Raw genomic sequence first — 14,324 nt, forward strand, 5'->3', positions numbered from 1 at the left:
GTTTTTGTGGGCCCCGGGTGAAGGAGTCTCAGTGGGCCCTATCTTCACGTAGACACGCACATACAGATACGTACACATACAGACATACGTACATATACATACTGTATTTTTTGGATTATAAGACTCACTTTTCCTACCAAAAGTTTGGGAGGAAAATGAGGGGTGCGTCATAAAATACGAATGTAGCTTACCGAGAGGTGGAGAGGGGTCACAGGAGGCAGGGGCATTGCTATGCGGTGTGCTGCCAGCGCTGCTCTGTGCGTCAGGCAGCACACGGCTCTTCTCTGTGTGGCTCACTTTGCATTGTGCGGCTCTGCTCTGTGCAGCACGGTTCTGCTCTATGCAGCACGGCTCTGCTCTGTGCACTGTGGCTCTGCTTTATGTGGGGGCTCTGCTCTGTGCGAGGCTGTTCTGCTCGCCACAGCTCTGCTCTGTGCAGCACGGTTCTGCTCTGTGCGGCATGGCTCTGCTCTGTGCACCATGGCTCTGCTTTATGTGGGGGGGCTCTGCTCTGTGCGAGGCTGTTCTGCTCGCTGCAGCTCTGCTCTGTGCAGCACGGTTCTGCTGTGTGCGGGGCTCAGCTCTGTGTGGCTAGCTCTGCATTGTGCAACTCGCTCTGCTCTACAGTGCGGCTCTGCACTGTGCACTGCTGTTCTGCTCACCGCGACTTTGCTCTATGCAGCTCTGCTCTGTGCGGTGGGCAGTAAGGCATCAGCCATTCTGAAGATGTTGACGGTGAGGGCTTCTTCAAATAATGGCGCCTAGAGTCGGCTCATGCGCAGATGGAGCTCTCAGCTCAAGCTTTCATCTGCACACGTGCGGACTCCGACCGCCATTATTTGAAGAAGCACTCACCGCCAACATCTCCAGAATGCCTTACAGCCCCCCACACAGAGCAGCCCCGCACAGAACAGCCATACAGTGAGTATCTGGGCCCCCCTCTGTACCACTCACAGCATCGCCGTACTCCAGTAACCGCCCCTTCCTCCTGTAACCCCTGCTCCTCTGCCAGCCCTCCTTCCTTGGTAAGGACCCCTTTTTTTTACTACTGGCTGTGGGAATATACGTTATTAATGTTAACCTTTTTTCTTTATAACAATTTGGTATTTCAGTTTCATATATCTAATAACTGATGGACTCAGTAATATTTCTGGATTTAAATGAGGTTTATTGTACTAACAGAAAATGTGCAATCTGCATTTAAACAAAATTTGACTGGTGCAAAAGTATGGGCACCCTTAACAATTTCTTGATTTGAACACTCCTAACTACTTTTTACTGACTTACTAAAGCACTAAATTGGTTTTGTAACGTCATTGAGCTTTGAACTTCATAGGCAGGTGTATCCAATCATGAGAAAAGGTATTTAAGGTGGCCACTTGCAATTTGTTCTCCTATTTGAATCTCCTATGAAGAGTGGCAACATGAGCTCCTCAAAACAACTCTCAAATGATCTGAAAACAAAGATTATTCAACATAGTTGTTCAGGGGAACAATACAAAAAGTTGTCTCAGAGATTTAAACTGTCAGTTTCCACTGTGAGGAACATAGTAAGGAAATGGAAGAACACAGGTACAGTTCTTGTTAAGCCCAGAAGTGGCTGGCCAAGAAAAATATCAGAAAGGCAGAGAAGAATGGTGAGAACAGTCAAGGACAATCCACAGATCACCTCCAAAGACCTGCAGCATCATCTTGCTGCAGATGGTGTCAATGTGCATCGGTCAACAATACAGCACACGTTGCACAAGGAGAAGCTGTATGGGAGAGTGATGCGAAAGAAGCCGTTTCTGCAAGCACGCCACAAACAGAGTCGCCTGAGGTATGCAAAAGCACATTTGGACAAGCCAGTTACATTTTGGAAGAAGGTCCTGTGGACTGATGAAACAAAGATTGAGTTGTTTGGTCATACAAAAAGGCGTTATGTATGGTGGAAAGAAATACGGCATTCCAAGAAAAGCACTTGATACCCACAGTAAAATTTGGTGAAGGTTCCATCATGCTTTGGGGCTGTGTGGCCAATGCCGGCACCGGGAATCTTGTTAAAGTTGAGGGTCGCATGGATTCAACTCAGTATCAGCAGATTCTTGACAATAATGTGCAAGAATCAGTGACGAAGTTGAAGTTACGCAGGGGATGGATATTTCAGCAAGACAATGATCCAAAACACCGCTCCAAATCTACTCAGGCATTCATGCAAAGGAACAATTACAATGTTCTGGAATGTCTATCCCAGTCCCCAGACCTGAATATCATTGAACATCTGTGGGATGATTTGAAGCGTGCTGTCCATGCTCGGCGACCATCAAACTTAACTGAACTGGAATTGTTTTGTAAACAGGAATGGTCAAATATACCTTCATCCAGGATCCAGGAACTCATTAAAAGCTACAGGAAGCGACTAGAGGCTGTTATTTTTGCAAAAGGAGGATCTACAAAATATTAATGTCACTTTTATGTTGAGGTGCCCATACTTTTGCACCGGTCAAATTTTGTTTAAATGCGGATTGCACATTTTCTGTTAGTACAATAAATCTCATTTCAATCCAGAAATATTAGTCCATCAGTTATTAGATATATGAAACTGAAATAGCTGTTGCAAAATCCCAAATTGTTATAAAGAAAATAGGTTAACATTAATGGGATGGGGTGCCCAAACTTTTTCATATGACTGTAGGTATATGGGGTGCAGAGTCTGTAGGATATGGGGATGCAGTGTGTGTGATATGGGGGTACAGACTGGGGTGAAGGGTTTGTGGCATATGGGTTGCAGGCTGTGTGGGATATTGGGGTGCAGGCTGTGTGATATAGAGCACCACAAAGGAGGTAATGATGAGGGGCAAGGTAAGTGCTCCACCATGGACCTGCAGATGCGAGGAATTTTTATTGTAAAGTGTGGAAGGAGGAAAAGGAGCATTCACTCAGTATATAGAGTGACAGCGCATTATGGGAGGCAGTAAGGACAGTGTGAGGGCACAGTATGAGAGGAGCAGTATACGAGGGACAATGTGAGGGCACACTATGTGGGCAGCAGTATACGAGGGACAATGTGAGGGCACAGTATGAGAGGAGCAGTATACGAGGGACAGTGTGAGGGCACAGTATGTGGGGAGCAATATACAAGGGACAATGTGAGGGCTCAGTATGAGAGGAGCAGTATACGAGGGACAGTGTGAGGGCACAGTATTAGAGGAGCAGTATGCGAGGGACAGGGTGAGGGCACAGTATGTGGGGAGCAGTATACGAGGGACAATGTGAGGGCAAAGTATGAGAGGAGCAGTATACGAGGGACAGTGTGAGGGCACAGTATGAGGGGAGCAGTATACGAGGGACAGTGTGAGGGCACAGTATGAGGGGGGCAGTATACGAGGGACAGTGTGAGGGCACAGTATGAGAGGAGCGGTATACGAGGGACAGTGTGAGGGCACAGTATGAGGGGAGCAGTATACAAGGGATAATGTGAGGGCACAGTATGAGAGGAGCAGTATACGAGGGACAATGTGAGGGCACAGTATGAGAGGAGCAGTATACGAGGGACAGTGTGAGGGCACAGTATGAGGGGAGCAGTATACAAGGGACAATGTGAGGGCACAGTATGAGAGGAGCAGTATACGAGGGACAATGTAAGGGCACAGTATGAGAGGAGCAGTATATGAGGGACAGTGTAAGGGCACAGTATGAGAGGAGCAGTATATGAGGGGCAATGTGAGGGCACAGTATGAGAGGAGCAGTATACGAGGGACAGTGTGAGGGCACAGTATGAGAAGAGCAGTATACGAGGGACAATGTGAGGGCACAGTATGAGAGGAGCAGTATACGAGGGACAATGTGAGGGCACAGTATGAGAGGAGCAGTATACGAGGGACAATGTGAGGGCACAGTATGAGAGGAGCAGTATACGGGGGACAATGTGAGGGCACAGTATGAGGAGCAGTATTCGAGGGACAGTGTGAGGGCACAGTAGGAGAGGAGCAGTATACGAGGGACAATGTGAGGGCACAGTATGAGAGGAGCAGTATACGAGGGACAATGTGAGGGCACAGTATGAGGAGCAGTATTCGAGGGACAATGTGAGGGCACAGTATGAGAGGAGCAGTATACGGGGGACAGTGTGAGGGCACAGTAGGAGAGGAGCAGTATACGGGGGACAGTGTGAGGGCACATTGTGAAGGCTGTACGGTGTGAAAAGACAGCAGAGTATGGAGAGGGGGTAGTGTGGTGAGGGGCATGGAAGGTATGAGCAATGTGGAGGCCATTGTTCATATCACAGGTACATTATTTTGTATGGAAAGCGTATAGGACATGGTAATGAATGGGATGGTTTTATAGATACTTTTCATAAAGAAAGACAGTGTGGCGGCCATAATTCATGGTGGAGGGATGGTGCACTGGTTGTAGTATATGAGAGGCACAATGTGGAGGCCATGTATTAATAGGGGACAGTGTAGGGGTCACTTTTTGGCCGGTTAGTATAGTGGGGGAAATATTTTGTCAGGTGCACAGTATAATGTTATTTAGTGCACAGTATGGGCGGATATTTTTTATTTTTATTATATTAGATATAATAATGACACTCATATTTTTAGGGCATTGTGTTGGGATATGTTGTGGAAAATCAGAGAAAATGGAAGTCTGCGGAAAGAAGCTGTGTACGTCCAAAGTCATCATGTCGTCTGGATCAGATGAAGAAGAATGGGGGGAGACAAAGCAAGTCCGAGGAGAAGTCGCCAATACGGTACCTGGATCTAAGGGAGCATTTATACTGGACAATCCCTGCATTTAAAGGGAATCTCTCGCCCCTCTGAGAGCAACAAATGCATTGACTGAGACCCTGATTCCAGGGATGTGTCACTTACTGAGCTGTTTGCTGTCATTTTGATAAAATCAATGTTTTCAGATATAGCAGTTATACAGAACTCATGAATATGCTGGACTACCTGCAGCGTGCCAAGTAGTCCTGTAATGATAAAATTACTGATTAATCAGCAGTAGATTATCAAAACTACACTGAGCAGGTCAGTAAGTGACACATTGCTAGAATCAGGCTCTCTGCCCCTATGTTATGCTGTCTCATATTGGAGGGCAAAAACTTGGTGACAGATTCCCTTTAAATGATAGTCGACTGTTTGGTTATATGAAGCCGATCGGCAGCTGTTTAATGGCCTGTGACTTCAGACTTGTGAATCCTCATAGCATGCACACAGTGCACTGTCAGGGTTTTCCAGTGCCGGTGGTGAGAGCGGCCATCATGTGAGCACAAGTGTGCGATAGGCATACTTCTGGCCATATCTGCATGAGGCTTTAGTCTGACTTATTGGTAGGGGATCAATTTAAGTGCTTAGAACAGCATGAATACCAACTACGGCCCTGCCACTACACTTACTAGTCTGCGCATGCACGCTGCCATTTATTTTTTTTGCTCAGACCACTCGGTCTGAGCACAAAATCGAACATGTGCACTGCCTCATTGGATAACATTGGTCCGAATGTGATCCAATATTTTGTTGGATCGCACTTGGACCAAAAATACAATTGTCTATACAAGCTATTAGGCTATGTGCGCACGTTGCGTCGGAGTACCTTCAGTTTATTCTGCACGTTTTATTTCCCTTGGTTTTTGACCAAATGGCTTTTGACCATTTTTAAGCGCTAAAAACGCATGCGTTTTTTTCCGCGTTTTTAGTGCGTTTTTAGCGCTTTTGTATAAAAAAACGCATATGCGTTTGACATGTTATTGGACTCAAAAATAAAGTTAAATGATTCAAAAACAAAAATGTCTGCCTTTCCTGTCTAGTTTATGTTAATTTGATATGATGTCAGTTCCTGAAGCAATGATAACTCTAAAATCATCAAGTTAAAACATGAAAACACTTTCTATGATGCCAAATTAAAGTATACAAACATAGATTTTGAAACCAAACATTTTTTTATTTTGTTACATAGCTTTATTACACTCATAAAGCCTTTTTTAAACATATTGCCATATATTTGCAACATTTAATTCATATGCAACATTAATACATAATTTTTGTCAACAATTATACAAAAAAAAAAGCTTATAACAATATAAAATTATGGGTCAGAAAATAATTGGCTACTGAAATAGCCATGATGTTGTTCTCGTGACTGCAAATTTACATTTAACGGAGGGTGAATATTCATTTGGCTATGTTGGGGTTTTTGAGTTGTTATGGGCTGTTGAAAATATGGTTGTTGCACATTTGGATTATAGGTATGTTGATTAACAGAATAAGGTTTGGGTATGTAGATTGGGTTGGTGGCCATAGTTTCAGTATTCTTTTTGGTTGGTGGGTTTTTGACATCTTCGAAAATCTGTTCGATTTTCGAAATAATAGAGCCTGATGAAGGGAAACTACCCTCATCCTCATAGCATGTATTTTTTTTCCTTTACATCTTTAATTTTCCGAATTCTACCAGCAATACTAATGCCAAAATGATCTGTCATCTTCTTGTGCTGTTGTATTTAATAATTTTAATGTTTCATTACATATGACTTCTTCCTCTAATTGTATATTTTTAGTATTTTTTTTTGTTTTTTGGCTTTATATATTTAGATGGACCTGAGCTAATTGGTGTAGATCTAGGTGGTGATTTTTCTGGGACACTAACAATTTCAATCTCCCCATCATTTTCAGAGGAATTGTGATCAATACTGGCAGATGGCCCTTCCTGGTGTTGTTGATGAAGGCTCTCTTGCCCTTCTTCATCATCAACAGGTGTTTCTGGTGCTACATTTCCAGAAGTTCTGATGAAGGAAAAGAAAACATACAAATCAATTAAAAACAATGTAAATAAGTGTGATGATAACATTATTGTAATAAAACAATGCAAACATACTGTTACATGAATACTTACTCTCTTGTTTTGCGACTTGTGCATAAAAAAGACAGTTCGTCATAATAGATGAAATTGGGTTTCTTGGGCGAACTCCCACTTTTCATGCCCTCATTCCTTAGCTTATGAAATCGGTCCTTTACAGAACGCCATCTTTTGCGCACGTCAAGCTCTAATACAATTTTACATGTAACAAAATAAAAAAAAATATATAATAATTAATTGCAATAATTTTGTAAAAATTTTAGCTTTCAAAATTTTCCAAAAAAAATATACCAATTCTATGTTGTAAGGCTGCATCAGCCTCATGCCATTGTGGGAACAGTTCTGCACAAATTGTTCCCCAACTGTCCATCCTCTTTGTTTTCTGCATATATTCAGGGCATGTAGGATCCCATAGGCATGGCATGGATTCAACCTGTTAGTTAATTTATAAATATTGTAATTAAGTGATTACTACATTTATAAGAAAATTATAAAGGTATACCTTATCAGTATAACATTTGTTTTGCAAAATCAGCAAACAAACATTATAGCACATATACAAAAATAAAATAAGGTATGTATTTATAACATTTTTCCCACAAATTACTTTGGTTGTAGGATTGCAACAATTTGTGAAGTTGTCAAGGAATATTAAGTATAGATTTTAAGCCATTTATTAAAAAGTTATTAACTATAATTAATGATTAATTTGATAAAAAAAGGGAAATATTCATGTACTTACCATACAAATTAATTTAGCAACATCTATTTTCATCCTTTGGAACCAAGCCATTTTATATATCACTAGCTCCAAGTATGTTTAGTATGATAAATCACAATAGTAGCAGGCACTGAAACATACACAGCTCTGTATTTATAGTAAAAAGGAAGTGATGTAGGTAATGACGTTTGTGCCTGGGTTCTTTCCCTACTGCAACTGCGTTTTTGGTTAGGAAAACGCTGGTAAAAAGCATGTAAAACGCATATTAAATGCAGATTATTCACTCCAACATGCGTTTTGCCATTTCTCATTGACTCCAATGTTAAGGAAACGCTGCAGAAATGGCAAAAACAACTGACATGCTGCTTCTTTTTCAGCATGGTTTTTGACCACAAATATGCAAATTAAACGCTGCTGAAAAAAAAGCAAAGTGCAGACAGGATTTCTGCTTTTTCCATAGACTTTGCTGGCAAGCAAAAACGCATGCGTTTTAGCGCAAAAATGCTGCTGCTAAAAACGCTGCAGAAACACAGAAAAAAACGCAACGTGCAAACATAGCCTTAGGCTGCGACACCATAGTTGTAAATCTGGTTACCTGGTTAGGGACCCACTCAGAAGTTTCGCCCCCTCTGAGCTGAACCCCTAGTTACGCCTCTGAACTGCACTCTAAAATGCGAACAATGAATAAGTGAACTCTGCTTTTGCATTACTGCTATAGGAATATTAAAAAAAGAGACATTTAGCTTAGGTATTGACCAATGCATGTGAGCTCGGTAACCAGGGAAAGGTATATCTCTATATACCAAGAACCTAACTCAAATGACTCTATCTAGGTTAAAAACCTACATGTCTGGGCAGCTAGGATCCAGCAATAAAAGGTAATGAACACAGCCTGGACACAGGGCGGAGTGCTCAGACTGTGGAGACCCGTATGTTTGAAGCGGTGCCCTCCCCTCTTCCCCCCAGTCCCCAAATGAAAACACGGGCAGGCCTAGATGGGGTGAAAACAGGTCGGTCACAGTTTATTAAGTTCATAGGTAGAGAAGGGGCCTTCCATGTCATTACGAGCTCGTCGCCGCAACCTTGTCTGCGACCGACCGGCGTGCAGCCAACGAGCTGTTACGACCTTGGCCCCCTCTCCGCCATTTTCCGCTGTGACGTAATTTCAAATACTAGGGTTGCATCTATATTCATATATTCAGTTAACACACAATTATTCTGGTAAAAAAACAATAAAACTAATAAGAGGGTGCTGAGCATATAAGGGAGGGAGGGTGGGACAAAAGCTTCTAGAGGGGCAGCCAGAGGGAAAGAGGAAATCGCTGACCCCGGGCACTGAATTTAACCCCTGTAGGTGTGGCTGGACCCCCCTTTCTCTTGTGATCCTGTTGGTCAGCTGGGCATCCCAATTAGTGGCTCACCTAGGGAATGGTTGAAAGAGGGGATATGGGCACGACCCTTGCTTCCTTTAGGATTGGTCAGGGGGGCTCCACAGTCAGAGACACGTTCCTTAAGCAGTATCGTGCCTGCCAGACTGTGGAGACCCGTATGTTTGAAGCGGTGCCCTCCCCTCTTCCCCCCAGTCCCCAAATGAAAACACGGGCAGGCCTAGATGGGGTGAAAACAGGTCGGTCACAGTTTATTAAGTTCATAGGTAGAGAAGGGGCCTTCCATGTCATTACGAGCTCGTCGCCGCAACCTTGTCTGCGACCGACCGGCGTGCAGCCAACGAGCTGTTACGACCTTGGCCCCCTCTCCGCCATTTTCCGCCACGGAGGATCATGTGTACCGCCTACACAGGACTCCGACCCCACCCATCACCTTCAGGGCCTGATCCACTCCGTCCTGTATCCCGGACAACAAAATGTCTTGACCAATGTCCGTAAGGTGCACTCCGTCTGCCCTCAGCAGTGCAGAGTTATCGCCTTCCAACTGGTGGTGACGCACCACGATTCCACATCTTTCTCTCATGAATTTTGCCATTCTCGCATTGATCTTTCTCCTTGACCGCTCTATGCCATTTGCATTTTTTGCTCCGTGCCATACCGCTCGTGGTACTATCTCTGACCACACCCATACTGTATCCGGGAAGAGGTAGGCCAAACGTTCGATGTCCGTCTTCATCACTGTTAGTAGTTCGACCGTACTGCGTTTCACCAAATCATTGCCACCAGCATGAATCACCATTACCAACGGCCCCGTGGCCGACCTGGAGATGTCCACCATCTCCGGGAAAATTTGTTGCCATCTTAGCCCTCTGATGCCTCTCCAATTGACCTCAACGTTTCTGAAGCCAAGGTTCTTTCCTCCTGGTCGAATCATGGCTCTTTTTTCTGCCCAGTAAATATAAGAGTGACCAACTACCCAGACTGCCGGTCTGCAGTCGCCTGTAATAGATAAACGTGTTATTTCAGCAAATCCGGTCTTATATATCTGGCAAAGCAAGCGGACTTCCATCGACCCATTCTCTGCACTTCAGCCTCCGTTACTCCTGCCCTCGCTGCCTCAGTGGCTGCCCCGATTCGGAAGGAATGGGTCCCGTATTCCTTCGGATTCTCCCCAGCTTTCGCTAAGCACTGTTTAAACATTGCTTGGAATTGATACTTGGTAAGCGGGGACCCGTCCGTATGGGAAAGAAAAAATCTGCTTGCGTGTCTGATCAGCGCGTACTGTTTGACTATTTTTAGTGGGCATACTGGGCCGTCTGCTGAGTTAACCAGGACCCACGTGCCCCTCCCGGTGGGGTCGCATTTGGATTTACGCACGCGAATGCGCAGAGCGTTGCTGCATATGACTAAATCCTCGTTGAGTAACCCGCCTTCAGTTGCTGTTTTTGAGCGTGGTAACAATTCACCAATGCGCAGCGCGCCGAAAAAAACGATAGCGAAGGATGCTGATATGAGGGACGCCTCGTATGGAGACTTGCATATTGAGGGGGATATTGCAATAATGTCGTGTAGTAATTTCAGTGACATGGGGCGACGACATTCCTGACTAGGTTGAAGCCTTTTCCAGCCTTTCATGGCTTGCTTAATGACAAAGAACTTCGTCACATCCACCCACCCTGCTAATTGAAAAAAGAAGGCTATCCCTGATAAATGCCGTTGTGCCGATGTGCCCGACGCCCCTTGTTCTTTGAGCCGAAGCAAAAATTCCGTCGTCACTTCGCTTCTTGCGCGGTCGCAGTTATGAACGGGCCTACCCTGGATTAGTGAACACCACTCCTCCCAAGCCTTACCATAGACCTGCCAGGTAGCCGGTGTAACGGAGGCACGGATTAGAGGCATTAGTGATTGGCTACAGTGTCCCATAGCGATGGAGGACACGGGATACCCTCTGGATGCGCCATTGGGAGATGGTCTGTGAAGGCCTGCCAATCGGAACATAAAAGAGAGTTAACAAGGTTATCGTCTATGTCTGCCGTTATTTGAGCTCGGCACCAGATGTTGTGTCTCAGGCATAGAAGGGCGAGCCTGCGTAGCAGAGCCAGTAAGGGCAGCGACGCAGACGACATGTGATTTAAGCTCTTCGCCGTTATCAGATTTTTTGTTGGAAATCGAATGTTTGAGTTTTCCAGCTGGTGACCCCATAACTCCATGGATAATACAATTGTGAATATTTCTAGCAGGGCTGGGTCACTCCCCCAGCTTGATGTGGCCCACAGATCCGGCCAGCTGCCGGTACACCACTGGTTCTTGTAGATTGCCGCAAAGCTCTTTTTATTACGTCCTCCTACAGTGAGCCCTATGTCTGTGCTTGACGTCTCTTTAGCCATGACGCAGGTATGGCCATTGAAGGATTGAAGGAAAGTCTTCCAGACTAGTAAGTCTGCCTTCAGCGAGCGAGTGAGCCTGATTCTATGGCCTGGTTGGGAAATGCCCTTTGTTGCTAGTGATAATCGCCGAGAGAAGGCCCTGCCAACCGGCATTACGCGGCTGGCGAATGTCAGCAGACCCAGCAGGGACTGCATCTGTTGGAGGGTAACCTTTTTCGCCTCGCAGAAACCCTCCAGCATATGCAGTGTTTTCTGAATTTTTTCTGCTGGTAGGCGAAAAACCATTGCGTTAGTGTCTATCTCGATGCCGAGGAAAGGCAAGACGTTACAGGGGCCGACTGTTTTTTCGGGTGATAGCGGGACGCCGAACCGCTGAGCTATAAATTTAAATTTTGTGAGGAGGAGGGAGCAGAGTTTAGAGTTTACGGGGCCGACGAATAAAAAGTCGTCGAGGTAATGGATCAGGGAATTGCTGCCTGTTTCGTAACGAACTACCCAGTCCAGGAACGAACTGAACAACTCAAAGTAGTGACATGAGATGGAACATCCCATTGGCAGACACATATCGTAATAATAGTGTTCGTTCACCTTGCAGCCTAGCAGGTGGAAGCAGTCGGGATGCACGGGTAATAGGCGGAATGCCGCCTCTATGTCAGATTTAGCTAGCAGGGCACCGGGCCCCGCTGCGCGGACTAATTCTACTGCTTTGTCAAAGGACGCGTATGTTACCGATGCTTCCTCTGGGGGGATTCCGTCGTTAACCGATGCGCCTTTTGGGTGGGACAGATGATGGATTAGACGATACTTCCCGGGTTCCTTTTTTGGGATAATGCCTAGCGGGGATATCCTGATATTTTGGAAAGGGATTGATTCAAAGGGGCCCGCCATTCGGCCTAGGTTTACTTCATTTTGAATTTTTTGTTTCAAGATGTCGGGGAATTCGCGAGCGGATTTTAGGTTATGCGCCAGGGTTGGTGTTCTATTAGGTTTGAAGGGGATAATAAAACCGTGTGTAAAGCCGGAGTGCAATTGCCTTGCAGCTTCTTTATTAGGGTAGAGGTTTAACCAGGGGGCCATTGCGGTTACGCTCACCGGGGTTCTGCCTTGTAGGCACCCTGATTGCTGGACGGGTACACCTTGCTGCTGGGTGTCCTCCTCCACAAGCAGAGCAGTCGTGTCTGTATCTGCACGACGTGAGGAAACGGCAATTTCCTTCATTAAATAGCCAGCAGGGCCCGTTTTTTCGCACGACCACTGAGTGTTGGGCTGCGGGGTAGCTAGTGGTCGTAGGTGAAAAGGGGGGCTGCTTCTGTGACAGCATCAGTCGTAACCATACGTCTGTCGCTTTAACTCCCCAGCCTAGGCTGGGTTGCAGGGCCAGCCGCCTGCGGAACTCCTCGTCATCCCGCCTCCAGGCTGACCCGCCATGGGCCTTGTATGAGTTATATATCAGATCCTGATATATATAGAGCTCGGAGCAGCGTTCCGGATGCTTCTGGCCCATAATACAGCCTAAGACTGCGAAAGCCTGTAGCCAATTATTCATCGTCTGCGCTATTTTCGGTCTATTTCTGTCGTATGAACGGTCGTTTGTCCTCCTTTCTTTATCTATAGTCAGTTGGTCGGGGGATAATAGGGACCATATGTCAATATAGTCATTATTCCAGATTTTGTCTCTTGTCTCCTGATCTATGTGCGCCCCTAGGGGGCTAATACCGCAGAAGAACGCGTCCTTGTGAAGGCTCGCTAGCTGCGGTGTAGCTTTATCTTCTGGTGTAGCGCTAGAGCGCGTCAGCTGATGAATTAATGCCTTAATGGTTGACGCTAGCTCGTTCCCCACTGCGTTATGCCCGATATTATGTACGGTGTCGTGTGCATTGGCCTCGGAGAACTCACCGCTGTGTGATGCAGGAAGAGCGACTCCATGTGATGGAGGGACCCCGGCTCCCACTCGATTGACGGACGGAGGAGCGACTCCATGTGATGGAGGGACCCCGGCTCCCGCTGGGATGATGGCTAGAGGAGCGACTCCAGGTGATGGAGGGACTCCGGCTACCGCTGGGATGATGGCTGGGGGAGCGACTCCGGGTGCTGGAGGGACTCCGGCTCCCGCTGGGATGATGGCTGGCGGAGCGACTCCGGGTGCTGGAGGGACTCCTGCTTGGATGATGGTCTGGTTAATTTCGCCGGGCGCCCTGGGAGATGACCGGTCTCCCTGGCTGACAGCCATGGATGCGGCTCGTGACCGCTGGCGTCGGTCGAGAGGCCGGGCTAGTCTGTTGGGACTCTCGGATTTGTCGGACCATTGTGAAGATGATGATGGGGTACGCCATCTGGAGGACCGCGATCTGTGGCGGCTCCTATGGGAGCTGCGTCTCCGGTGGTAATGTGGGGATCGCCTTTTAGAGGGATGTGGGGAATGGCGTCGGGACTCGTCGGAGGAGGTTGTGGAGGACCTGCCGCGCCTATGCCTGCGCCTGCTGTGGCTATGGGTGCGCTGGGGGGCGACCGAGGGGACATTATAACTTGTGCTAATTGTTTCGCAGGGCGGGTTATGTGCAGTAACTAAGTGGTTTCCGCTGGTTAATATTGGGGTGTGCACTGAATGTGGAGAGTTAGTGGGGATTACGTGGTTAGTGGTGTGCTGAGCATTGCTGGGGGGCAGGAGTATAGGGGGCATTGTATGTCTGGTAAGGGCTGTGTGAGGGGGGGGCTGTTAGTGGGGCTGTGGTGTGTGTGTCAGTGGTGATTGGTGCACTGTGTGTAACGTTATAGCCCTGCTGCAGGGAGCGCTGATCGGTCAGGAGAGACCGAGCAGAGGAACCTGCAGCTGTGGACATTACACTGGTGATCTCCGCCTCCTGTGTAAGCATCACGCTGGAGCCTGCTGGAGGGGCGGAGCCTGTAGGAGGGGAGGTGCTCGCCTGCTGGCATTGCAACAGGGGAGTGGGCGGTGCCCGGGAATGACGCTGCATGGTGGGCGGAGCCAGG

At 46.7% G+C, this 14,324-nt stretch overlaps 2 protein-coding genes across 2 annotated transcripts in view; both read right to left on the minus strand.

The window, feature by feature from the left end:
• SPMAP2 (sperm microtubule associated protein 2) overlaps nucleotides 1-14,324 on the minus strand; it is a 321,282-nt gene that overhangs the window by 228,578 nt on the left and 78,380 nt on the right. The gene's annotated exons all lie outside the window — the stretch shown is intronic.
• On the minus strand, nucleotides 9,293-13,713 carry LOC142294935 (uncharacterized). Its single transcript, XM_075338009.1, has 3 exons — nucleotides 13,230-13,713; nucleotides 10,797-10,928; nucleotides 9,293-9,945 (listed from the first exon to the last, which is right to left on the minus strand). Exons 1-3 carry the CDS (start codon nucleotides 13,561-13,563, stop codon nucleotides 9,338-9,340), a joined length of 1,074 nt encoding a protein of 357 aa, XP_075194124.1. The 5' UTR covers nucleotides 13,564-13,713; the 3' UTR covers nucleotides 9,293-9,337.

This window comes from Anomaloglossus baeobatrachus, chromosome 1 (genome assembly GCF_048569485.1).
Source record: "Anomaloglossus baeobatrachus isolate aAnoBae1 chromosome 1, aAnoBae1.hap1, whole genome shotgun sequence".
Lineage (NCBI taxonomy): Eukaryota > Metazoa > Chordata > Amphibia > Anura > Aromobatidae > Anomaloglossus > Anomaloglossus baeobatrachus.

Excerpts from the sequence above, each read along its gene's own strand:
- LOC142294935 (XM_075338009.1), bottom strand. The coding sequence starts at position 13,563 with ATGGCTGTCAGCCAGGGAGACCGGTCATCTCCCAGGGCGCCCGGCGAA. Across the intron at positions 10,929-13,229 it reads TCTTCCTGCATCACACAGCG|GCCTTCACAGACCATCTCCC; the intron begins GTGAGTTCTCCG and ends TCCGATTGGCAG. Across the intron at positions 9,946-10,796 it reads GGCTACCTGGCAGGTCTATG|GCGACTGCAGACCGGCAGTC; the intron begins GTAAGGCTTGGG and ends TATCTATTACAG.